The sequence below is a fragment of the Colossoma macropomum genome, unplaced genomic scaffold (genome assembly GCF_904425465.1).
Source record: "Colossoma macropomum unplaced genomic scaffold, Colossoma_macropomum, whole genome shotgun sequence".
Classification (NCBI taxonomy): Eukaryota; Metazoa; Chordata; class Actinopteri; order Characiformes; family Serrasalmidae; genus Colossoma; species Colossoma macropomum.
In genome coordinates, this window is record NW_023494788.1 from 21,401,380 (window position 1) to 21,429,251 (window position 27,872).

A 27,872-nucleotide genomic window follows, 5' to 3' on the forward strand; every position below is an offset into this window, starting at 1 on the left:
TAACATACTTCAAATCCAAATATTAAAAAGTCACATCTGTTATAGACCAAGATATTATAGTACAACTGTAATAAATTAATAGATTATGATAAAACTGTTATAGACTCATAGATCATAGTAAATCTGTCATTGACTAATACAATATAGTTAATCTGTCATAGACTAATAGATTATAATAGATCTGTTATAGACTAATAGATTATAGTAAAACTGTTATAAACTAATAGATTATAGTGAATCTGTTATAGACTAATAGATTATGGTCAAACTGCTATAGATTAATAGATTATAGCAAAACTGTTATAGATTAATAGATTATAATAAATCTGTTATAGACTAATAGATTATAATAAAACTGTTATAAACGAATAGATTATAGTAAAACTGTTATAGACTAATAGATTATAGTAAATCTGTTATAGACTAATAGATTATGGTAAAACTGCTATAGATTAATAGATTGTAGTAAAACTGTTATAGATTAATATAGCAAAACTTATAGATTAATAGATCATAGTAAAACTGTTATAGACTAATAAATTATAATAAATTTGTCCTAGACTAATAGATTATAGTAAATCTATAATAGGCTAGTAGATGATAGTAAAAAATATTATTGATTAACTGAATATAGTAAATCTATTATATGTTAATAGATTTCACTAAAACTGATATAAGACAATTGATTATTACTGTTATAGGTAAATATAATACATTAAATCTGTAATAAGCTAATAGATCATAGCTTTGAAATGAGCTATTTGTAATAGATGCACTTCACTTAAGATGAGCCTCTAAAGGTAGACTATCATGCTCAAACTTCTTAAACACTCTACTACCCACAGGAAGAACTACACAGCTCTTAAGTGTGAGTGTTATTTCAGGATAGATTTATTACAGGATTGGATCACATTCATTCTTTTTGGTGTGTAATTGAGGAAGCAATGTGTTTAGAAGTAAGTCAAGCCACAAGGCCACTGACGTACAGTTAGCAAACAAGGAAACTCTGACCAGTAGATATGAAGCAGGTGAATGTTATCTTTACAGGAAACTCTTAGCTTTGAAAATACTGGACAGGAAACAATACAGTTCAATTAAGCTCACTGCTAGAGAGTGCTGAGGAAATATCAATGAGGATATACAGTAGTGATTTAAATAATGATTTAACCTCCTCCGCTGCACAGTGTTGTTTTCTCTACACTTTTCTCCTCACATTTTTACATTAGGCACATCATTAGTTAATTAGCTAGATTTTCTTCTTCACCTCAGACCTGCTTTGGTGGCTAATATCACTGATTAAATATCCACAGCCCAGAAAACATGTCTTTGAAGGCACATTCTGTTAGAGAGGCCTTCCTATGAAGAGTTTAGCACAGTAAAAAAAATTGAACTAAATTGAATTTCCACACAATTATATAGCTTTCATTCAAAATTAGACAATTTTGTTGATCCAATATAATTGGCTAATCTTAATCTGCTATCACATTTCCATCTCGACTCATTAAAGTTTGTTGAACTTCACTTAGTAGTGTTGATTTAAATTATCTTGGTTCAACTTCTCTTATTTGAGTTGGGTCAAAAGTGGTCTCTGTAGTGCCCAGTTAGTTTAGAACCACCATCAGGCATAGAGAAGGTAGTACTATGCTCTTTAGGACAACTATAACAAAACTAGATGATTAACCAAAAGGGAAGATAGCCCACCTGGAGGGACAACATAGAGATAGTAAGTAAATAAGTAAATACAAATGGTGGAGCCAGAGGCCAATAAATTCTTGACTCATGTGCCAATCTCACGAGCTGCTGATGGCAACAGATTAAGCTAAATTTCAACTCAAAAAAATTCATTTAAATACATAAAATCATCACGAAAATGTCCCCTAACTCAAAATAGTTCAGTAATGCGCAATGTTTTCTACTCTAAGTGCAATTTACTTAATTTATTTGGATATGTGTCTCATGATTCCAGGTGGAAATCCAATGAGACAATTTATTGTCTTTTATTTGACTTTGGCTGATTTAACATTTAGGATAACGCAAGTATCTTTTAAAATGGGTCAGTTCAGTTAATATCAACTTGACTTGCTTTCTTAACTCATACAACAGTGTACAGAAACAAGGCCCTCATAAAAAGACAGGTACTAATCAAGAACACACAGTTGTTATCCTGCTTTTCATTTAGTCTATATAATTTCTGGGTTTTTTGGTTGTTGTTTATGTTTTAAGTTTGCCCCACAGCTTTTGTGAGAATAATTCCTTAGCCAGTTGAATTGGTGAATTTCAAGCATGTAAACATTGCGTCTTTCCTGAGCTTCACCTCATGTCACACACAACAAAATCAGGACTGTCTGATTCTGTGTTTGATTCTATGTGTATGTTCTTGTTTTTCATGAAGAGGTCACATGGCGTACCCACTGCTCTTCTTCTGCGCCCTGATTGGCTGGTCCCAGGCATTTCTGTCCATCCCCTCACTGGATGTAGAGGGCCTCACCCATGCTGATATCACAGAGGAGGCGCTGCTTGAAGTAGTAATGGATGCTTGTAGAGAAGAAGCACAGAACAATGGACGGACCTTCAATCCACCAGTGAGATCCAAATGCTGCCAAATCAGCCCATTTTTAATTCTTTGTGGCTGTGATGTCACAACCATGAACACATTTATATATGACAGCCTATAGCAGTTGTGAAAAAGGCTAATGTGTGTTTGATTTCTTTGGTGTGTCTGCTGTGGGTGTTGTAGGCCCTCCTGAACCCGGAGAGCCTGCTGCGCGCCTGTTTAGGTGTTTTGGAAGATGCAGATCTGTCAGCCTCAAAGTTCCGGGAGCTGCTGAACGAGATCATTACTGAGAACATTTTCATTGACAGAGACCAGGCCTTCAGCTCCGCCCACCACTTCAATGATGAAGCAATTGAAAAAGGGCGGGACATCATTACTCAGGGTGTTTCCATCGTCAAAGCCAGCCTGCAGCAAGGCAACCTGGAGGCAGCTAGACGGGCACTTGGGGCGGTCACCCATACTCTCCAGGTGAGAAGAAGTCTGGCCTTCAAGATACATGAAAAATATAGTCTATGGGATGACCATATTTTTGTTTTCAAAAGAAAGAGGACACTGGGGTCAGGAGGGCAGCCAGGCCAGACTGTAGGAAGCAAATGTCAACATGAAAGCAAAGCCAAATATGGATTCCCATCCAGAAGTGTCCTTTAGGTCCCAAAAAGATGTGTCCTGGAAAAAGAGGACCGTACTTTGTGACATCCAATAACTGGTTTTTGACCAGGAATGGTGCAACAACATGGAGTAGCCAGTGTTCCATTAGGAATGGGTTAAAAACACCACTAATTTGAAGGGTTGGCCACATACTATATTTGGAAAACCCTTTAAATTACTGCCATTGGCTACAGGCATTGCTAGTAAGTGCATAAAACCAAACTGTGCAATCTCCATAAACAAACACTTGCAGATAAATGAAGGCTGAAGCAGCAAAGGAGGATCCAACTCCATATTAATGGCCATGGTTCAGAGACTGGTCATGGTCTTGTGAGGCCCCAGGGCACAAGCATGGCTACATGATCAGACAGTGTAGGTGCTAAACTGGCCTGCCTGCAGTCTTCTATTGAGCATGTGTGCCTCATTAAGCTCAGAAAACAGAACAATGACCCTGTAAGGTGGCTCTGCTGAAGACTTGTAAACTGTTAGAAAAAAGGTTCTGTGCAGGTACATTTTTCATTCATCAAAGTACAAGCAATATAGTAAATATATATATAGTAAATAAGTAAATATACTCTCAAAGGTTAAATAAGTTTTCCTAGAAAAAAAATACATATTTTTATCTCTTCATAACCTAATGTTTTAAAACAGAACAATAAAATAAAAAGCCTGGAGATGAGACGGGGTGTGTGGAGTAGAAAATATCATTTCAATGGATTATGGTACAATTATGTTCCCTGACTAAAGGTCCTAAGTTGTACCACCCCAGTGATGAGAGGAGAACTGCCCCAGTGACAGCCTCATACCTGTCCTTAAACGATTATTAAGTGCTGTTAAAGTAAAAGATGATCTAACACAGGTGTAATTTTTTTTGGAACGTGTTGCAGGCATATTTGGAATGAGCATGTAATTTATAAAAAACAATTAGTTTATAATGGAAAACACATACATGGAATTTTACATACTGTTCCAACTTTTTTGGAATTGGGTTTGTAGATTTTCTGTGAGCTACAGTGTTGTCTATCACTGTATAAAAAATGCATGAGGCTTCCTTTAGTATTGCATGCTGTAATGGGACAGAAGCAAACAGATGCTTACTTTACTTGTTAGATCGTTGTCAATACTTGTAATCAGGAAACTGGCAAGGGTCAAATCCAAAAAGGGAAACGAAGAGAGATTAGGAAGAGATTAGACAAACAGAGTCCAAAAGAGAAAGGCAAAAAGGCCAAAAACACAGTCAGAATACAGAAAACTTTAAACTCACAAACAGAAATGCTCAGTAGCTCCACTGGGAGAAGTAATACCTCACAATGTACTAATCTAAAGCCTGGGCTTATAATCTAACTGAGTCTAATCACATGAGAAGTTAGACAGGTGAAACAGATCAGTACTCAGGTGAGAGTTAACGCTGATTGGCGGATTGTAGAGGTGTCAGAATCACCTAGTCTCCTAAGGAGTACTGGGAAATGGAGTTCCTGAGTAAGTCTGAGCCAGGAGGATGCCATGTGGCACCATGTGTTTTTCTTTTCAAGTGAGCACACAAGCTCATTCAGGACAGAATTTAGATTGGTGAGCCCTTTTGTTGATTTGTTTAATTAGAGTAATGACAAAACAAGACTGATGTGTGAATTATATTCCTAATTATGTGCTTTCTTGTGACACAAACTGAATAAAAATCTATGAATGTTCACATTCTTTATATCTCAAATAGAGGCAACAACAGCTTTCAAGAATTGCTTTACTAATGGAAAAGTCAGTTCATAAAATGCAAAAATAGCCATGTTTTGCATCAGCATTAAAGGGTCAAAGGATCAGTTATAATGTAAAGCTGAAAGTAGATAACATTTCTTCTTTTAGCCATATTGTGCATATTAAATGGCTACGCATTTATCTAATGTTTATATCTGCATACTAATAAGTATTTGAGCCGTCTTGTGGTCTGGGAGCCCCTGAGGCTCCTGCCAGTCAATGGGCCCTGGCTATGGTTTGGGAAGAGATGTCACCCACATCAAATCATGTGGACATGTTCATATGGCCACATATATTTAGCCATGTAGTTCACTTCATATTCTTGCTCCTTCTGTTCCTCAGTGTGCTGAACATTCTCTGGCTTCATGTTTTGTTGTCTGCAGGATTTCTACAGTCACAGTAACTGGTTTGAGCTGGGAAATCTGGACCCTTACCCAAACTTACTGCGCCCTGACCTTCCACTCCAGAACATTGCAGGTGTGTATGTGACCATATGTGAATATACACTGATCAGGCATAACATTATGACCACCTCCTTGTTTCTTACATACTTGTTTTTCTTGCATACTTTGTTAGCCCCCTTTTACCCTGTTCTTCAGTGGTCAGGACCCCCATGGACCTCCACAGAGCAGGTACTATTTGGGTGGTGGATCATTCTCAGCACTGCAGTAACACTGACGTGGTGGAGGTGGTGTGTTAGTGTGTGTTGCGCTGGTCTGAGTGGATCAGACACAGCAGTGCTGCTGCAGTTTTTAAACACTGTGTCCACTCACTGTCCACTCTATTAGACACTCCTACCTTGTCAGTCCACCTTGTAGATGTAAAGTCAGAGACGATAGCTCATCTGCTGCTGCACAGTTTGTGTTGGTCATCCTCTAGTGCTTCATCAGTGGTCACAGGACGCTGCCCACAGGACGCTGTTGGCTGGATATTTTTGGTTGGTGGACTATTCCCAGTCCAGCAGTGACACTGAGGTGTTTAAAAACTCCAGCAGCACTGCTGTGTCTGATCTACTCAGACCAGTGCAACACACACTAACACACCACCACCACATCAGTGTTACTGCAGTGTTGAGAATGATGCACCACCCAAATAGTACCTGCTCTGTGAGGGTCCACATGGGTCCTGACCACTGAAGAACAGGGTAAAAGGGGACTGACAAAGTATGCAGAGAAACAGATGGACTACAGTCGGTAATTGTAGAACTACAAAGTGCACATATAGAGCTGATAAAATGGACAAAGAGCGTAGAAACAAGGTCATAATGTTATGCCATGTTATGCCTGGTGTATGTGCATGTTACAGCGCATGTTACAGCGCAGTCTGACAAAGTTTCTGTTTCTGTTTAGATGAAAACACCCCAACCTGTAATGACTGTCAGGAGAAGGTGTGTCCTAATGTTATTCTACCAGAGATACTCAGAACAAACACACTGACCTCAGGATACCTGATCTCTACACCACAAGGTACGACCCACAAAACACACACAAACACTGCTTACAGCTTCACTGATGGAGCAAGTTTGGAGTTATTCTGTATTCTCTCTCTCTGTGTTTAGGTAAATGTTACCATGGTGACAGCACCAGGGGTGGGATCAGCAAGGACTTTGGTGATGATCTGACCCCAGATGGTACAGACCCTCACCTGGCTGCTTACAGCACTGCAACTCAAGCCACGAAAGACCTTCTGCAGAACATCCGTATCACATTCGGAAACACAGTGTTCTTACGGTATACACTCCTGTCTCCTATTGGTAGACACATTAAAAACTTACAAAACATACAACACACACAGACAATCACATGTTCACACACACAGTTAGTGCAGTGAGCTAGTGCAGAAAAAACATCTGCCTTTTATAAAAAGGATAGATAAAACTGATAAAATATACACTATAGTCAGACATTTGTGTGTTTAAGAGACATGTGGAAATTCTAAGGTTTAATAGTGAGGAAATGGAAAAAAAAACTGTTTTATCTGTTTTCCTTAATACTGGAAGCATGGCATGTCTTCTTATTTACTTAAGCAACATAGCATCAGAGAGAGTGTGTTATCACAGATACTATCACAGCTGTTGACTATTCCAGTTGTGATGTTATTCATGATAACATATGACCTTGAATGTTATATTGGCTTTTATAGAACAGTTCTGCAAAGTAAAGAAAATAGTAAAGAGGCTCTGAATATTGTTTCAAATATATATATATATATTTATAATTTTATAAATTCCTTATGCCAAAAAAGTTGTTCCAGCATCTGAGAGTAAAGTGATCATTGTTGCAATGGGTAGTCAGTAAAATGAGACAGTACCAGTTGTAATAATATGGGTAAAGTGCTGAACTAAAATGAGATTGGTTGAAAGATCTCTTGATCTACATAATCTAAACTGTTGATCTAAACCATTCAAAATAACATTGCAGTTAATCATCAAACCAATGATCCCGGCAATATCTCTCTCTCTCTCTCTCTCTCTCTCTCTCTCTCTCTCTTTTTACAGTATGTTGGGTGTTACTCGTTCTGAAGCACTCTGTTTGGTCATTGATACTACCAGTAGTTTGCCTAATGACATTGCAGAGGTGCAGAGACTCACCGCGAAAATCATTGACAATACCAGAGGAACTCCAAATGAGCCTTCCCTGTACATCTTGATTGTATTCAATGACCTTGGTTAGTGTGAATATTTGTAACAGATATTTTCAAATTATGTCAAAAACAGAAAAACGTCAAAAATGGAGATGTCTCATAGCTGTAACTGCCAACAACGGCCTTTGCTAAGTACTGAACTTATTCATATGTGGTATCCGAAAACTTTTTTCCTATCAGTTTTGTTTTTTTAAATTTATCTTTGTTTGTGCTCATGAATACATACCTTTTTGTACAGTAAGTACAAAGCCAAAAGAGACTGTGTGTAAATTTAAAGTGGCTATATACACTGGAAGTATATTAAATGCCTAAAATATCTGAACTCAATATATGTGTTGCACGTACAGCATTTATGTAAGTATAACAAAGAATGGATATGTTTGTGTGTGTGTGTGTGTGTGTGTGTGTGTGTGTGTGTGTGTTTGTAGTGGTGGGACCAGTGACCAGTACCACAGATCCAGAGGAAATGAAGCAGGCTGTCAATGCTATTACAGTTGATAGAAGCAGAAACATTCCAACTTTAATCTTCTCTGCAATGCAGGTAAGAGAGTGTGGAGATGAGTACATGATGATGTGTTAATTTTATCTGTCTGTAATTGCAAAGTTTCCTCTGTTGTTTCATGAATGTTTTTATTTACCCCCAACCAGCTGGCCCTCATAACTGCCCCTCCTTCATCAGACATCTTTGTGTTCACAAATGCCTCTCCTAAAGACACAGAACTACAAGCCACTGTGATCTCACTTGTGGAAAGCACCAGGTCTAGGGTGAGTCTATTAACCACTCTGACATCTGCTCTTTGTAACAATAAAAAAACCCTTTTTGGTGCTATATAGAACCATTTTCAAAAAAGGTTCTATATAGAACCATGCACTCTATCAATCTGAGGAACAATTTCACCGTGCAAAGAACCATTTGTGGTTCTAGATAGAAACAATGGGCCTTCAGAAAGGTCCTAAGAGAAAGTCTAAATCAGATTCATGATGTGTTCTTAAACCACAGAACTGTTCACACCTTTTTGCTCTGGTGTGTGTTGATTCTGTTCTTACCTAAGAACAAATCCCGAATAAGAAAACACTGATAAATATCAGAATCTTCATAAAAACTGTGTAAGTGGGTTTTAAGAAGAAATTTCTTCCTAATAATGGTTGGTGAATGACCAATGAACCCTTCAATAATTCAGATTCATTTTACTTGCTTATAAACAGACTTTAAATGTGCTAGGCAGAAAAAGTAATAGCTGCCATCACTGGAAGACTCTCGTCAAACACAGCCTAATGAGCTGAGATAGTTTTATTAACTTAGCATATGTTTGTCTTGTTTCATGGTTTAGGCCCACCACCTCTTAAGCAGAACTACCACAGTAATAGGGCTAACAGATCTGCCTTGAGGAGCAATTGTGTAATCTTTAGTTAATTTAATCACAGCTTTTAGCCAGTTAACTAACATATAGTCATGAAAAAAAGAAAGCACGCCCTCCTTTACTTCTATGTTTTTATTTAACAGGGCCTAAATAACAATTATGTAGTCCTCACCAACTTCTATAAACAAAGAAATGAACTCAGGTTATGAAAAAACAGCAGACTTCAATATTTACTCTTTTTTTTTCAAAAAGTAAACTGACTTTCAGAAACCAGATAGGAAAAAATAAGTACACCCTTCCTACTTCCAAAATCGTTAAGAGACTTATTAGCAGTTCGGTGTTACCTATCAAATGCAGAAGATTAGATAATCATCAAGAAGTTTGACTATTTCTATAAAAGCAGAACTTTTGGCAGTTTGGTCTTCTGGAGCGTTCAGGTGTGTGTCCACATCTGGCCAATAAGAAAGGGCATCAGCCATGACCTCAGAGAAGCCATTTTTGCTGCTCAATCTGGGAACGATTATAAGATCATCTGCAAACAATTTGAAATTCACCATACAATGAGAAAGACTGTTTACAAAGGGAAAGTCTTGAAGATGGTTGCCAGTCTTCCCAGGAGTGAGTCTCCCAGCAAATTCAGTCCAAGGTCAGAACATTTAATGCAATAGATAAAAAGAGCTGCATCACGTGATCTACAGGCCGCTGTAAGTACATTAATCTCTGTCGTTTTATGTTTCTGTTCATGACAGTACAATTAGAAAAAGAATTAACAAGTATGGCTTTCATGGGAGGGTGGCTAGAAAAAAGGCCATTCCCTCATGCAACAGGACAATGATTCCAAGCATGCCAGCAAATTGGCATCTGAATGGCTAAAGAAGAAAGAACTCAAGGTTTTGGAATGGCCAAAAAATTGGTCAAAGTCCAGATCTTAAGTTCAAAGAGGACCATGCAAATGTTATTTAAGCCCTAATAAATAAAAACAAATAAATTAATAAAACAGAAAACTGAAGGAAGGTGTGCTTTCTTTTTCTCATGACTCTAGATAGATAGGTAGAACAAGCGGTCAATCAATCGATCAAATGGTCAATTTTAGTATTTGAATCCAGTAACTTCAAAGCATTTTGAACACTTCTTTCAGTGCTACAAATAAATTACTAATTGATAATTGTTTATTAGTTTATTGTAAGTAGTTTATTATAATAACTGAACTTGAGCTAACAGCATGTTATATGTGTTTATATGTGTTTTGTTTGTTTGTCTGACTGTGTGTCTGTCTGTCTGTGTGGGACAGGTATCGTTCTTGCTGACTAATGCTCTAAACAGAAGAAGGACGAGGAGGAGGAGGAGTGCACTGACAAACCCGACCAACTCTATTTACCAGCAGCTGGCTCAACTCTCAGGTGGACAGGCCATCGAGGTCACCAAAGACACACTTCCACTGGCCACTGCAGTTATTGAAGATTCCATTATATCTTCAATGGTAAGGAACACTCTTTACTCTTTCATGTACTCTTTCTATTAATCTCTCTCTTTCTCTCTCTCTCTCTCCATATATATGTATGTATGTATATATGGTATATTGCTGCTGTCGGAAGAATATCTTGTATCTCCAAAATGGTAACTTTACAGGAAAAGGAAAAAACCTACTTTACTTTAATGTAAGTCAATAGAACCAGAATTTTTCCAAGTCATTTTGGGCCGTTTCTGTTGGCCCATTCATCAGGAAATTTACACGCAATGTAAAGAACAACAGACATTTTCAAATTATGTCAAAAACTGAAAAACATCAAAAATGGAGGTTTTCTTCTGACAGCAGAGATACAGTATATATATTTCAGTTTTCACTGCATCATCAATTTTTTCCCCTGGTTCTGTTTTTTCTAGGTGACTGTGCTCCAGGTTGAATCCACAAGGCCTGATACTTTCTCCTTCTTGTTGGATCCAAGGCTTCAGAATGTGGTCTTATACATCACAGGGCTGTCAATCAATTTCACACTGCAGAACCCTGCAGGTAACACACACATTTACAGAGACACAGCTACAGAGTTAGATAGTTAGAAGATTACCGTTTAATGAGGCTCACATAGTAACACACACAGTAATTTGATCCACTAGTTCTAATTTAAAATGGCTTATTTTATTTAAAATGTTTGTTTCAGGAAAAATTGATATATAGATATTAACTTCACTGTGTATGTTGGTCTTAGAAACAATTTCTAACCATTATATTATAAGCCTATAGATTAAAAGGGTCTTTAAGATTATTATAACCATACATTTAATCAAACGTTTGACTGATAGTATACTTGAGTTCTGTGCAAAAGACACTTTCATTGATGTAATTTCTATTCTAATGACTATTAAGTATAAGTTATTTATTTTTCAGCATCTAGAAAAAGCAGAAAACATATATTTAACAGAAAATTACACAGAAGCCCCAACAACCAAATATAATATGAAATCTATTCAGTATTTAGTGTGTCCACTGTTTGCTTTTTTGTGGGTTTTATTAATTTCAGGACACTTATTTTCAGCTTTTCAAAGAAAACTGCAGGGATATTTTTCCACACCTCCAAAGTTCAGTCTTAGATGTTGGTTGCACTTTCTGCTTCTCCGTGTCATCCCAAACACATTCAGTGATGTTGAGGTGGTCAGTCCATTGTTCTGAGAATACCAGAAGCTTCCTTGTTTCATTTGCAAATTTTCTTCTTTCCTTTTCTCAGAAATGGCCAAATGAAGGGCATCTCTTGAACAATACCTTATTTGCACAAAATGCATGCTAACCAAACTCTGCTTCAATATGTGCTGTATTTCAGGTGAGTCTCAGGATAATACAGCTGGATCAGGCCATCTGGCTTCAGTGTTTCCAGTGGGGAATCTATATAGGGTGTCTCTGAATGAAGGGAACCTAACAGGCAGATGGCAGATCACTATCAGATCTCCTCAGGCTTACTCTCTCAGAGTCACAGGTATATAATGAAATAAGAGCCTGAACACTGTGATTTTGGTATTATGGATATGTTATTATGAAGCATTGTGGGATAATGGGCAAATATGTGTTCATCTGCAGGACGCAGTGCTCTGAATTTTATGTCCCAGTTTATTGAGGTGTTTGGTGGACCACATCCTGGATTTGCTCCAATATCAGCCAGGCCCCCTGCAGGTAAGGTAAGCCTGCCTACACTCCATATGAAACCCCCTGTGGTCCTCATTCTGATGACTCCGTGTTTCTATAGTGCGCTCTTTAAAAAGATGGTTCTTCAAGGATTCTTTAGTGAAGAAAATGATTCTATGTAGAACCTTGAACACTCAAAGAACCCTTTGCATGATTAAAGGGTTCTTTGCATCATGAAAGCGTTCTTTAGATTGATGGAGAATGTGCTGTAGATGATTCTATATAGAACCTTTTTAAAAAGGGTTCTATATAGCACCCAAAAGTGTTAGGCTATTGTTACAATGTCAAGTTTGTTTGTTACAAATTCATCTGCCACTAGATTTAAAGATCACATTTGAAACATGATTTATTCTAGACTTTCTGTGTTTGTGTTTCAGGTCAGAATGCAACTCTCCTGATAACAGTAGCGGGCCTTGATATGCTGTTTGGAGTGGAAGTCGGCCTGGTCAGCACAGGCGGAGAGCTTCTGAGGAACACTAGTGTAACGAGACTGAGAGAGGGGACATATCTTGTCAGAGCACCTCACCTCCCAGACGTCCCCTTCACTCTTCTGCTGATGGGACAGGAGGCAGATGGACGGCCCTTCCAAAGGCAGTCGAGCACTCAGATCCAGGCATCGCAGATCACAGTGCAGGTCAGGAGCTACAGCAGTGTAAAGGAAAAAAGGTATATGGTGTAAATCATCACATATTATTTGCTCATATTCTCCTATCTTGTTTGAATCTGACAGGTTCAGAGGACGGTCATCTTGGGACCAGGTGAATCCATATCTGTTCCTTTCACTGTGGAAACCCACGGAATCGAGGGCATCATCACTATACGTGCCCGGGATGATCAAGGATTTTTGACCACAGTTAATAACAGGTAAATAGTTTGGCTAAAACAAAACAGACCATTATTTTGTCCATTAAAGGAACGTTTTTCAACCTAATCTTTATCTACTGTATATGATCAATAACCACGGACAAAAATTTGCCTGTAAAAACAGAAAGCCTGACTTATTTATATCATGTGTGATAGAAGCCAATGGGAAAGCATTTCAGCACCTGCCCATTTGCTTCTATTGTATGTGTTTTGTGTGAACAGGTTTTCTGTCTTTTTTTTCTAAGTAAAAGGAGATGCATTAAAATTGTTGTCTGTTGTAATCAACCATATGCTACGTATCGCTGTTGTCAGAAGAAAACCTTGTATCTCCAAAATGGTAATTTTACAGGAGAAAGAAAAAACATACTTTGCTTTTAATTTAAGTCAATAGAACCAGACTTTTTTCCAAGTAATTTTGGGCTGTTTCTTTTGGCCCATTCTTCATGGAACACAATGTAAAGGACAAAGGTATTTTCAAATTATGCCAAAAACTGAAAAACGGCAAAAATGGAGATACGAGGTTTTCTTCCGACAACAGCGACATACAACATATAAATATTAGACTGAAAAACTATAGAGTATGGAGTAACTAGAGTAAACATAGAAACAAATGTAAACACAAATTATGAATATGATTTGACCAGTTGTTGTTTTTTAACTGAATGTGTATCTGTGTATCTGTTTATCATAGTTTGAATGTAGGTGCAGCAGGTAACACTACTGGCTTAGTGAGTCTGTTCGTTCCCCCTGGAACTCTATCAGGGATCACCTCAGTAGTGACCATAGCAGCTGAATCAACTGCAACTCGTCAAGCAAACTTCGCCCTCCTCCATGTATCTGTAATGCAAAAGGTAAATAATATGAAAAACTCTCTATATAAAATACTACATATAATAAAAGAGAGAAAAAAAGTTTGGTAACACTTTCTATTAATGTCACCTTTGTAAGCATCTATAAACACATGTATAACATTAACAACATTATAATGTATTCATAAGGCATTATACACATGGTTATAAATATTTATAAAAAAGAAATTACACTGAATTACACTTTATAGCCATGTTTATTATACATTATGAATTGTTAATATAATGCATTATAAACAGTGTTAATAACATGTTATAATGTCAGTGCCAAAGAAGTCTGTCCCAGCTTGGAGAGCGTAAAGTAAAGACAAATACCAAGCTAACGGTGGTGTACATTACCTTTGCCACATTGGGTAAAACACTGATGGCAGCACTAGTTTAAACTCTGACATTTGAAGCCTGTAATGTGCTTTATTGTGTATGTTTTTAGTGTTTCAGTAAATCCTTCAGCAAATACTTCAACTTGAAGCCTCACTCTTAACACTGGAGGAGGCTTTAGTACAGTATGCTTCACTTTACTTAGAGCAGACAAATACGACTTATGAGCTCTTATAATTTGTTATGATCAGTACTTATATTATGTTAACAATTCATAATGCATAATAAACATGCCTATAATGTATAATGCATGTTTATAAATATTTATAGCTATGTTTATAATGTCTTACGAATGCATTATAACATGTTATGACTGTGTTTATAGATGCTTACAAAGGTGACATTCATAGAAAGTGTTACCAAAAGTTTTTTTAAAGTTACAATTGAACAAACTAGCATTACTGAGTCAGCATGCCCTGCGGGTCACTCTGTAAAGCCTAAAATAATAATTTCAAAAAGTGTCCGGTTGGATTTCGTAGGAGATTTTTTGGACCATGTCATACATCTTTAGGTATTAACACAAAACGCAAAGGCACAAAAAGAAGATCTGACTCGATGTTTAGATCAAAAATAAAATGAACATTACACTGACAAAGACATGATGATAATAGTACATAGTTCACTCACATCCTCGGAAGACTAAGTTTTGACTGAGTTCTCTTTGAAAACTCTTTCTACACACTTGCAGTCAACAGATTTATCCGCTCGGGAAAGGGAGTCTGAAGTACAACCGATGTTCGTCTGCACTTTGGGTACAATCACACATTTCCACCAGAGAGGTCTCCAAATCCCCTAAACTTACATAGTGTAGCTTCGATCAATAAACAGCTCATTCGTCACAAATGGGCAGCTTTACACGGTATAATACAGTAAATAAACAAAATACAGTCAATAAAGAAAAGAGTACAATAAATTAAAAAATACACTGTTGCTGTCAGATGAAAAACTTACATCTCTGGCATGTTATATTCTTAGCTTGTATGTTAATATAATAAGATGTTATTCCAAGTCATTTCTATTGGTCCGCTCATCATTCACATAATAAAGGGTAGATGGCATTTCCAACTCAAAAAATAAATACAACAACAAAAAAAGATATATTTTGACATGGCCGTGATGATTTACCCTACTACTTAGAAAATTGGAATCACTTGCTGTATTTATATTTTTTTGTTTTTTTATACACAATAACTTCTACAGTATGGAATTAAATATGACAAACAATTAAACAAAATGTATTTTTAGATGTTTTAATCTATATTTCAAGAATTCTGTGAACACGAAGTGAATAAAAAAATAAATAACACACTGTAATTTTCATTCACATTTTCAAGTTTTTCAGCTCCACTTTTGAAATACAGTCGTATGCAAAAGTTTGAACAACGCTGTTACGTTTTGTTGATTTTCTAAGTGAAAACAAGTTTATACATCCTTTACAGGACATCCTTTTTATGTACTGCTAATAATTTTAAGCCCTTGAAGTTGTGCAGGACATATTATAAATTCATATTAGAATTAATTCATCTCTCAACTCTGATTCCAAACCTCTGAACATGAACGTATAAAAATTAAGGCACAAAAATATGATATAAGAATTAAGACTGAATAAAAGATTATCAATATCTGAATAAAATAAAGGAACAATAATACTGATACAGACAAAAAGTGAGATTAAAAAGTGTTACAGTATCTGGATTTAGAATATTAATTCCATAATTTTCCATACTAGTCTGCATACAAATGTCTATTCTGGCGCTTTATGACTGCAATAATGTGTGTATGTTCTGCAGGACATTGATGTCACTCCACCAGTGTGTCGTGTGCTGAATGAAAGTTTGGACTGTCCTGTCCCGTGTGGGAATGCTACGTGGGAGGTGACGTTACTCATGTCGGATGGTAACGGCACTGGACTCCAGGATCCTCACATATCCATCACCATCCCGGACACACCTATCAATGAGACGTCCACTGCGATCATCGATCAGGTTAAGGATGAAAACGGCTACAATGCAACTTTGCTGGCCTACAGAGCGTCCTGCTGTGTGACCAGTGTGGAGGTTTCTGCTGTGGACAACAAGGGCAATGTGGGCCGGTGCAACTTCAGCATCAGGCGGCCCAGCACCACAGGGCCTCCTCAGACCACCAGCAGCCCCTCCAACAGCCCTAGAATAATCGAATCACTCTGGACTATGTTACTAATGCTAGCTCTCACAGCTCTAATGCACTAGTTTACATTTAGTGTTGTTGTTGTTGTTTCATTACATACAAGCCAATTACACATACAAACCGCTTTACCCTCCAATGCTGTTTAAGCCATGTCAGCTTATTTACTCATTCAATGCACTTTCCTGCTAAACCTGGAAAGGAGGCACTACAGTCTGTCTTTGTGTTAATATTGAACTGTAAATGTCATTTATTATTCTGTGTCAGAAATGTACTGTATTTTGCATAGTATTATGTGAGTATGACCAAACTGTATTGTATTTGTATTGTATTTTCCAAAGAGGTAGAACAGCTAATTGCAATTAAGGTCAGGTTATTATTTTTGTTCTTACATTAATATGGTTCAATTTGAAATTTATACTACCTATATACAGTAAATGTTTTGCACCAATGTTGCAGAAATATGTGGTAATAAAACGACCTGACAATAACTTTAAACTGACTCAAAATTATTTTATTTTGTTCCAAAGTCATATGTTAAGATACCCTTTTTTATGTCAGCAAAATTCTTTAACTCTGCACTACATGTTTTGGTTAAATTTGATAAAAGTAGCATTATTGAGCCAGGAGAAAAAACACAGTAATATACGCTGGATGTGCACTGCTGTGAGTCATCTGTAAAACCTGAAATAGTAATTTAAAGGCGTACCTATTAACATCACATGCACAGGCTCAAAAAGAAGTCCCAGCTTGATGTTTAGGTCTCAAATGCAAAATCAACATCATACTGATGAATGATATGATGATGACAGTAGATAATTCACTCATATACTTAGAAGACACGATGCCCACCAAGTTTTGAGTAAGTTCTCTTTGAGTACTCTTTCAATGCACTCACAATGATCAGACTCATCCACCTGGGGAAGGGGTCCGAAGCACAACCAATGTTTTTCCTCACTTTGTGTGCAATTGCACATTTACACCAGAGAGGTCTCGAAATTCCCATATTCCATGTGGGGATACCACATGCCCCAAAAGCTTACATAACGCAGCTGTAATTGTGTCCTTCAAATCAGTAATAATTAAGAATGCACAATATATATGTCAGTGCCCAACATATTATTTCCTGAAAAAAGAAAAAAATGTATAATTATGACTGGTCTGTTATTGAAATTTTGGCTGATAATTACGATAAATAACTTGATGTGCTATTCTGAACGTGTGCACACTGAAGCATGCAAAGAAGCATGTTCAAAGTCATTTCTGTCTCTGGCATGTTCAGTCACCAGTGGTTTCCCTTCTTCTAGACCTACAGTGACCTCTGCTGGCCACTCCAAGTTTTTCACAATTTTTGTATGATTCAATCGCTGAAATGTAAATAGAGTCATTCAGAGTGGTTCACTGCAGAGAAATTTACCAGCTCAGCTTTTTTTTTTACAGCGGTGGTGACAGAAACCAAGGGCCGGATTCACGAAAGTGTCTTAAGACAGAAAATCTTCTTAAATGTGTTTTTTATTCACATTTCATTATTTCATTCTTAAGAACATTCACCAACATCTTCCTAACAACTTCATGTAAAAACTTTTTGTGAGGTAGCTTTTTAAGGGATTGAATGCCTTGGATGTCTGGTTCCTATCACCACCACTGTGAACAATTCTGACTCAGTAAGTTTCTCTAGAACAGAGTGTTTCACACCAAACCTCTCTAATTGACTTTGTTTACATCTTAAAGATTGAATTATGCAGACATTTTGAAAAATCGGTGGAGTTCTCCTTCAAGGCAAGTAATGTAACTTACTGATGTGAAATCTGACAGAAGACCAACTTTTGTCACAAACTTCATTAGTTTGTTTTTAATCAACATAGTTCACTTTTAGATTTATGGCAGTGTTACGCAATTCATTTTTACTATGAATGTTAAAATAGGAGATATTTGACGCTGTTCAAAATCTGTTGCTCTTCATACTTTGTTACCCCAACACACACACACACACACACACACACACACCTTTTACCCTGTTCTTCAGTGGCCAGGACCCCCACAGGACCATCACAGAGCAGGTACTATTTGGGTGGTGGATCATTCTCAGCACTGCAGTAACACTGTGGTGTGTTAGTGTGTGTTGCGCTGGTCTGAGTGGATCAGACACAGCAGTGCTGCTGGAGTTTTTAAACACCTCAGTGTTACTGCTGGACTGAGAATAGTCCACCAACCAGAAATATCCAGCCAACAGCGTCCTGTGGGCAGCGTCCTGTCACCACTGACGAACGACTAGAGGATGACCAACACAAACTGTGCAGCAGCAGATGAGCTATCGTCTCTGACTTTACATCTACAAGGTGGACCGACAAGGTAAGAGTGTCTAATAAAGTGGACAGTTAGTGAACACAGTGTTTAAAAACTCCAGCAGCATTGCTGCGTCTGATCCACTCATACCAGCACAACACACACTAACACACCACCACCATGTCAGGGTTACTGCAGTCCTGAAAATGATCCACCACTCAAATAATATCTGCTCTGTGGGGGTCCTGTGGGGGTCCTGTTCAGTGAATTAGAAAGTAGCCTACACTCTGAGCTCTTGTTAAATCTATATGCCTGTATCAGCATTTAATTGGTTTAAATTGCAACCTAAAAAAATACAAGAAAAAAAGGAAAAGAAACAATGTTTTATGTTTTATTTGATCTTTTTGTTAATTGTATCTGTTTATCTCAGTTTTTCTTCTTCTCATCTGATATGATATTTTGTAAATCAATTCACAACTTTTTGATTTGTGAAGTACAAATTATTTTTCCCACCCCTCATACTGTGTGGTTATGGGCAAACTGCACTGAATAATAATGGCATTTTCCACAGGATTATTGCATTAATTGCATTATAATAAATTATATAATAATACAGTATATTACTTTTTTAAAAAACACTGTGTTGTCTGTTTTTTTTTCCTGAAAAAGTAGAACAGGTAATTCTATTCAGGGTTGAGTTACTGTTTTATTGATATAATGTACTTGAATGGCTCTTAACATTTGTCCTGATTTTTTTGCTTTTAAACATGAACTTTTTGGATTGCATGACTGTCAAATGAAGCCATTTACTGTATAATAATTCTACTATGCTTCTCTAGCAAAATATCACGTTCACAAATGCAAATTCAGAAAACATTCCCTCTTATTTATAAATGAGCCAGAGCTGTTTAAAATACTATGACTTACAAAAATCCCAAAGATGCTACAACTGTCCATTTGCTGGCATCTCACATTTATGATAAATAATCTTTTCTTTCTCTCCTGTTCTCTTTGACTAGCAGATGATGAGAAATCCTAGATGAAACTTTTCCATTATTTCTCCAGTTGAAAAGCTTGAGAAAGTTATAATGTGTGTGCATATTCTGCAGGTCATGGATGTCACTCTACCAGTGTGTCATGTACTGAATGAAAGTTTGGACTGGCCTGTCCCATGTTGGGATGCTAAGTGGGAGGTGACAGTGATGGATGCACATGGAACTGGAATAAAGTATCCCCACGTATCAGTCACCGCAGACAAGCCCAACAAGACATTCTACTCAAATGTCTTGCTGTTTGAGGATGAAAATTGCTGCAATACGAGCTTGCTGACCTACAGAGCGTCCTGCTGTGAGACCAATGTGGTCCAATGTGTACAACGAGGGCAGTGTGGGCCGGCGCAACTTCAGTATCAGACTGTCCAGCACCACGGAGGCTCCTCAAACAGACCCCCCAACAACCCTAGAATAAGTGCATCACTATGGACCACTGTACCAATGCTAGCCCTCACAGCTCTAACGCTCTATTATACGTTTAGTGCTGGTTTCTAACCACCAATGTCTAATAAATGTTTTGCACCAACGTTGGTGCAGAAATATGTACTAAAAAATTGAATAATCTCTTAAAATCCCAGGCTGATTACATACTACGGCTTATTATTCAGTAACTACAGGGACTTCAATGCAAACAGTTTGAGCTATTCTTAGGTTGCAGAATGTGTAATAAAACGTTGCCCCCCCCTGATGGGCCCTGGCCATTTAAGGGGTTAACTATAACCTTACACTGACTTGAGTATGAAATAATTACATAAGGTATACTTTCATACAAGCTAAAATCAAATATTATATGCAAAAATCGTTCTGCAATAAATCCTTTATTTTAGATACAATGAAAGGAAAAACAAGACGAAAATGAAAAAAATACTGATACTTCCACAAACCTGGCCTACAGAACCACTTCAGTTTGTCAGAAATCAGAAAAAATATGGAATATGGACACAGTACTACGGAAAGTGCTGAGACAAACTGTTAAGCTTGATGTAAATTTCTTAAGCAAAAGACAATTTGTCACTATTTAAAGTATGACAAATGACAAAAAAACACAACCAGATACGTTTAGGTTCTGTATGCAAAACTCTCGGGTCACAGTTTGGTTCAAAATAAAAAATCTGAGAAAACAACTTTTTGTATACATGCAATTGTTCTTTCTTGAAAACCTGCAGGATCTTGCTTGAAACACAATCTAAAGAAATGCTCTACATGGATAAAATATTTAACTTAGATGCGTCTGGGTAGTTCTACATTGATATGATGGTGGAAGCACAGATGAGGCCTTACTTTTGTTTTATGGTATTGAGTATGAGTTTTAATTATTTTTTAAATATTTCTACTACAAAAAAAATTAGACCATTCATGGTTGAAGATAATCTGTAATTTGTATTTTGTCCATATGTATGAAAAGTGTAGGCTGCAAATGCTCTAACTGGTGCGTTCTAGCTGAAGAAAGAAAATAAGAAACATATGGAATGAGAAATGACACAGGTGTACTGAAGACCCCTTTACGAATCATAATGCACAAGACAGTGTAGTCTGTCGATGATAAATGGTGGCTGTGCCATGTCAAATACTGTTCTTCATTGGCTCCTGTGTGATGTTTTAATTGAGATGTTTAACATATTCTTTGACCTCTTGAACTGTAAGAATCCCTCAGTGGGTCCAGACTTCCATTCCTCACTTTTGTAACTACATAAATTACACAGTAATTTCTTAGTAGTTACTTAGTAATTCATAGTAGGTAATGGATAATAAGCCTTAGGATTAAGTTCACCACTAATAAGCCTAGGGTCAGTCTCCCAAGCCTTAATCATAAAAGAATGATACACCAGTGCCACTGCAATTTACTCCAAGACTAGATTTAATGTAGCAGTCAGTATAGCACTGTGAGTAAGTCTTCTACCTGCCACATGGCAGACCAGGGTTTCAATTCCCCACCTGGGCAAGAACACTATGGCACGCTATTAAGAATTTTTGGGCAAGACTTAATGTAACATTCACCTGCTTCTCAGTAGCACTATTCAGATGGGATTAGTTTTACATGAGGATGGGGAGATATTGCAACTTTTACTGCCATTTCTCAGTGATTTCTGTCCCATTCAAATGCACCATATAAGTCATTCTTACAGACTGTATGCTCTCGTGTCAGTAAAGATTCCAGCACCTTTTACTTTCTAAAGCCAACCATATAAATATGTTACAGATGTTATCAGGTTGTATTAATCTTGTGCCAATCAACATGTTGGTAAAGATGGTACAATATTCTGTGGAATAGAAGTTTCTTAAGTATGGAGGGTCTAAGAATTGTTTACTCTGTGGCTAAAATCAAGCCAATATGTACTGTCTGACCTCAAGTGTACAACTCAGAACATTAAAACGTACAAATTACAGATAAAAGTGTTTTTATGCAGTTATGTTTACTGCTGGCTGTGAATTTTCAAGCTATTAACAATGCTAATGAGTGCATTTACTTAAGACAGCAAGACAGATGGTAAGGGTAAACTGAATGACAGCTAAACATTTTGACACGTTTTCTACTCGTTCCTGCAGTACAGGCAGCGTAAAAATGGAGTAGCTACTCACATCTCTGTCATTTATACCAAGAATTCTTATCCCAGGTGAACTGGCCATGAACATTACAGACGTCCTGTGGTAAAGTGGCATCACACCACCTCCCCATGGAAAACAAATCCCATCCAAATAGTACTTGCCACAAAGAAACTGTCACATTGAATAAAAGTATCTGCCAAATGTCAGAAATATTAAAGGTTAATACATGTCTGAGAAAGTAGCCCCTCACTGTTAACCCCTTAAGCTTCTCCTAAGACTTATTATTCAGTAACTACATGAAAAACAATGCAAAATGAATAAGGTATTATTACATTAAAAGGAATGAGGAATGGAAGTGTGGAAGCACTCACAAATAAAGGTTAAGAGGTTAAAGACTGGATGGAGCATTAGGGCTATGGTCTCTTGCTGTTGTCGTCAGGCACTGGAGAAGCACTGATGCCGTTTGAGGTGCTCATTGTCGCTGAACGTCTGGCTGCAGTGGCCACACTGCAGTGGGTTCCTCTCCCCCCTCTCTCCGCTGTGAATCTGCTGGTGCCGCTTCAGGTACTCCACGCGGCTGAAGCGCTTGCCGCAGGCGGCACACTCATACGGCCTCTCGCCAGTGTGGATGCGCTGATGGCGCTCCAGGTTGCCTAGGCGGCTGAAGCTGCGTCCGCACTGGGGGCACCTGTGGGGGCGTTCGCCTGTGTGCACCAGCTGGTGGCGCTCCAGAGAGCGCGAGTGCGTGAAGCGCTTGCCGCAGAGTTCGCAGCGGTGTGGCTGTTCACCCACCTGCACGCACTCATGGCTTTTCAAGCTCCAGGCGTGACTGAACGCCCGGCCGCAGACCGAACACTGAAACGGGCCGCTCATCGGCCAGTGGGCACGTGTGGTCCGCAAGGTCGGAGGCAGAGTTAAAGCCTCCACCGCACTGTGGACAGAAATGCAAAGGGTCGACGCCTTCTTGACCCGACTCCTCCCCCTCATCATCGTCGTTCTGGCTCCCAGTGGCCGACGGGATGTCGGGGGGTTCTGCTTTGTGTGTTGACGGGGGAACGTCCTGTTGAGAGCTGCACAAACCGTCCAGGCCGATAAATTCCACACCTTCGGCTCCGCCCCTGACTTGTGAGGGACTGTCTACAGGAGGACCTGCCTTCTCCCGCTCACGTTCCGCCTTTAAAGCAGTCTCGAGCCCACTGAGCTCGTCCCCACTGTTCATAGGTTCTGCTGACAGAGCAGGTGGCTCCTCCCACGCTTCGCCCGCAACTGATCCAGAACCAACAGAGGCAGGATCCAGCTCCCCTGATCATTCCAACAAAAACATACATGTTACATTGCATAACTTAGAGGAGTTCAGCTCTGGACCTAGATTAGCCCAGCATAGTTTGGCAATTTCCTTGGTCAAAGACCGAGACACACCAAGCCAACTTAAAAACCCAGGCCAACTATGTGTGACTGATGATCACCTTCCGTCAGTTCACCATTAAGGCAGCTCTCTACAGTAGAAGTTGGACAGCTGAATAGCAGAAATAGTTAAAATTCCTATTTCTATTGCTAAAACTTTGCTAATTACACTAATGACGAAAATGAGGTTATTATCTGTATGTGTAGTTTTCAGAGCCTGTTCAACAAGCTCAACTGGCCAAAAAAAAGCACTGATAAGGACCAGCTAGAACCAACGATGCCGTACACCACTATAGGCGCAACTGACCAAGGATGCTCACCAATAGCCTGACCGCATCCAACAGCTGGCTTGGTGTGTCCTGAGCCAAAACACACCTGGTCAAATATACAGCAGTTACGTGTGTTTGAAATGGGAAATCACAAAACTGTGCTGGACTCCATTCCTCTACAAGTGAAAACAGACACCACAGGTATAGTGCATAAAATCTAAATTTGCCAATCTGAACAAGGATCTGTCAGGAATACAGAAACATGCCATAATGTTGTTTAAATCTCCCATACAAATAGTTCATTTTTCTCCTTAAAAATGTGACATACAGACATTGTATTATTGACACTGTGAAATCAGATCTAAAGTTTCATGTCTGGCTGGGAATAAAATACCCCAGTAGGAGTCCTATATCATACCATTTCCACTGTTCAGCACAAAGCTGCAAGATTCTGCTTCCCCCACTGTGCACAAACCACTCATACAGCTTCATAATGCCTTGCCTGCCTTCTCTCCCACACATAGCCTCGCGGTGCTCACCGTGGGTAGAGCTGGTCTCAGTCTGGCTCATCTGGAGCGCCTCCTGCAGCAGCCTCAGAGAATCTGACCTGTAGCCCTCCTCCTGCTCACACCGACCAGCAGAGAGAGAAAGCAACAGAGCGCATGACAATACATATGAGGCAGCAACTCTATAACGTTTCAGCCTAGTTCTTGTTATCCATGAATCGCAGTCTTAAAGAAATACTTCAGCGTTTTTCAACCTAAGCTTTATCTCTTGTATCTGTATATGGCTGATTAGTACAGCAAATAATTTCTCAGTGCTTACAGGAAAAAAGAAAACCCAATGACTTACAATACACCAGAATCTGAAGCACCTGTCCATTGCCTTCCATTATAAGTATGTTACAATTATCAAGTACTGAGAGATGTGTTGAAATCATTGCCCATAATAACTGATCATATGTTGCACCAGAAAAACTGTGGAGTAAGTGAGGTGTTTTTTTTTTAAGTTGCACTTGGTTGCATGGTGTTAACTCCTAAGCTGTCTTCTCTGCTGCTCCTGCTTTGTTTTTCACACCTCTCAATCCTTACTCCATCTCCCTCTTTCTGGATGTCTTGCACTCTCATGCTCTCTCTCTCTCCCTCCCTCCCTCCTTCCTTCCTTCTGTCTCTCCCTCTTATCTCTCCCCGTGAGCTGCTTCCTCTCCTCCGATTGGCTGCTCACCTCCTCTTTAATGCCAGCCACCTCCTTCCTCTCCCCGGAGACACGTCTCCTCTCCTCCTCCTCCTCCTCTCCCTCTCTCGCAGTTGGCAGATGGACTCGGAACACGTCCCTCCTCTCCTCCCTCGCTCCTCCGGCCCCCTCCTCCCACGCAGCAGCACCGCCGCCACCGCTCCACTCCTTCCCCTGCTTGGCTCCTGAGAGGGAGAGAGGGGAGGGGGAAGAAAAAGGGGAAGAGGGAAAGGAGAGGAGATCAGGAGGGGGAGGGAGACGTGAGAGCAAAGGAGGAGAGGGAGGAGAGAGAAGAGAAAAGCTGAGAACTGAGTGAGGAGTGGGTCGCCATTACAGCTTCTCACTCCATGTTGGCTGTCAGAAAGCTAGAAGCGCAAAGGCAGGAGGCAGAAGTGAACGGGACAGTAAGCTTCATGCCACACCACTGAGCTGAGTTGACCTTACTCGTGTCCACTTTGCGTTTTTTGGCCCCCGGGTCGTCCGAGGCCAGCAGCCCAGCGGCTCGGCGGTTCGTAGCCCAGGCCATGCCATATTTCCTCTCGTTCCTCAGTTTGTTCTCAGTCAGCCGAAGACGCAACTTGAGGGCCTCGTTCTCTTTCCTGTTCAGCGAAATCTCCACCAAGTAGTCGTTGACCGTGTCCTGGAAGAGTTTGGTGATCTCGCACACCGACGCGCGGACCAGGCTGTCCATGACGGCGGTCAGGTGGGCTTGAAAGGTTTTCACAGAGTCCGCCATCGTTTCACACTCAGGTCTTTCAGTCAGACTAACTCACTGTTCGCACATATAACCTAACTTACATCAGCTTAACGAGGGAAAAACACAAATATCCCCCCCCCCAAAACACCCTTCAATGTCAGAGCCTGAAAGTTGAAGCTTCCTCACACAAAGTGACACTGAAGTCACTCCCTATCTCTCAATCCATCACCCTTATCTCTCGATCTGTCACTCACATTTCTCATATTTAGGCGATAAGTCCATTTTAGCATTACTGTGCGGAAGGCTATCTGCTCCGAGCGCAGGCTGCAGCACTTTAGTCCAGTCTGCGGGTGTAATTCAGCCTCCCAGGCTTCACTGTTAGACCTCTACAAAGCGCTGTCACTCCAAATGAACAAGTAAAGTAACTTAGCCTAAAAGCCCTGAGCACAATATTCCACACACACACAGCTGCTCCTCAGCTTTCCGCACAAAAACAGACAAAAACCCAACACACAGCGGCTCAGCCTCTCTCGACAGCTCCTAAACGACCCACCGCTTAAAAACACAAACGTTTAAAGCTCTTGGTTCGAGCACGAATGCAGAAAAATAATACTGTGCCACACCGCTACGCGTCGGGTTCACCTCCTCAACTCGAGCGCTCTTCATTCTCGTCTACAATATTGTTTCCGGACGTCAGCTTGTGCGCATGCGCAGCCTTTATTTATTTATTTACCGTAAAGGACAGAAAAGAGGTCTATACCAATCAATGCTTTACTATGTACGTCTGTTTCCGCCAATGGAAAAACAAAATATATATAGCCATTCAGTCGTAATGATGAGAATGTTTTCAGAATTGAGACCTAATATCTCATAATTATAACTTAGTATCTCTTTATGAGATTCGATGTCATGGTTTTGACTTACTTTCTCATTAGCATGACTTAGATTTGCATAATTATGATTTTTTTTTCATTTTTATGAGATAGTGATAATTAAGATATATTAAGTTGTAATTATGAGAAACATTCTGATTATTATGATACACTAAGTCATTATTATGAGATTCTGAGTCATAATTATGAGATAAAATCTCATTAGAATGAGATAGCAAGTCATAATTATGACATTCTAGGTCATCAATATGAGATGCTATGTTATATTTTTTGAGATGCTAGGTCATAATTATTAAAACCTTTCTCATTATTATGACTTATTAAATGGCTATATATTTTTCTCCAGTACCGGAAACAGCCTCACATACTATACTATACTACAGTATACTATACCACACTATTATACTATAGTATGCTAAACTGTTTGGCATGTCAGATATTCAGAAAAAATATCAGAAATATCAGAAAGTATACAGAGACTCCTTTTAATGAATAAAATCAGCTACGTTAAGTTGCACCCTTTGCTGACATGGTCGTTCAATTGCACATTCATATTGTATCTTAATGAAAAAGCATTGCCAATAAAATGAGACGCTCTGGAGCAGCCACACATGACTCTAAGGTCACCATGCTCAATGTCAAGCGTCGGATAGAGGGGTATAACAAACTCCACCCCCAGCTAAAGGGGTATAAGACCCCCTGAGGAGCTCCTTTCAAAACTAATGAAATAAAATGGAGTGGCGTTTCTATTCCACAACTAATCATGCACCATCTGTACCTGCTTTGCAGCTGAACGCTTGTTTTTTCTAAGCTTGGTAGATCCAGGAACACTATTCAGAACTAACTAAAGCTCATCTCACTTTTAAATGTAGAATTTTAACTTATTTATTTTTGCTTGTTTGGCCTATTTTTATTTTCTTGTTTTTAAAGTTTTATTATTTTATTATTTTCATCATGGTTATTGCACTTATCTTTTGCCGTAATTTATTTTATTTCAGTTTATCTGTGACTTTTTTTAATTAATTAATCTATCTATCTATCTATCTATCTATCTATCTATTTATTTATTTATTTATTTAGAGATGAG

At 38.9% G+C, this 27,872-nt stretch overlaps 2 protein-coding genes across 2 annotated transcripts; one reads left to right on the forward strand and one right to left on the reverse strand.

Annotated features, from left to right (window-relative positions):
- The first annotated feature begins 2,399 nt into the window (after nt 1-2,399).
- LOC118806321 (von Willebrand factor A domain-containing protein 7-like) lies at nt 2,400-7,623 on the forward strand. Its single transcript, XM_036567730.1, has 6 exons — nt 2,400-2,582; nt 2,738-3,022; nt 5,335-5,428; nt 6,301-6,417; nt 6,510-6,681; nt 7,503-7,623. The coding sequence occupies exons 1-6, from the start codon at nt 2,400-2,402 to the stop codon at nt 7,621-7,623; spliced, it is 972 nt and encodes a 323-aa protein (XP_036423623.1).
- Nucleotides 7,624-20,593: 12,970 nt separating this feature from the next.
- On the reverse strand, nt 20,594-26,576 carry si:dkeyp-121d2.7 (zinc finger protein 2). The gene is given in 5 exon segments (XM_036568805.1): nt 20,594-23,154; nt 23,156-23,591; nt 24,502-24,583; nt 25,187-25,380; nt 25,640-26,576. Coding segments are annotated over 5 exon segments (1,434 nt in total). The 5' UTR covers nt 25,932-26,576; the 3' UTR covers nt 20,594-22,724.
- Nucleotides 26,577-27,872: the final 1,296 nt, after the last annotated feature.

Bases quoted from the DNA above. Each gene is read 5' to 3' on its own strand.
- LOC118806321 (XM_036567730.1), top strand. From the start codon at position 2,400: ATGGCGTACCCACTGCTCTTCTTCTGCGCCCTGATTGGCTGGTCCCAG. The intron at 5,429-6,300 runs GTGTGTATGTGA...GTTTCTGTTTAG, and splicing joins TCCACTCCAGAACATTGCAG to ATGAAAACACCCCAACCTGT. The intron at 6,682-7,502 runs GTATACACTCCT...TGATACTACCAG, and splicing joins GGAAACACAGTGTTCTTACG to TAGTTTGCCTAATGACATTG.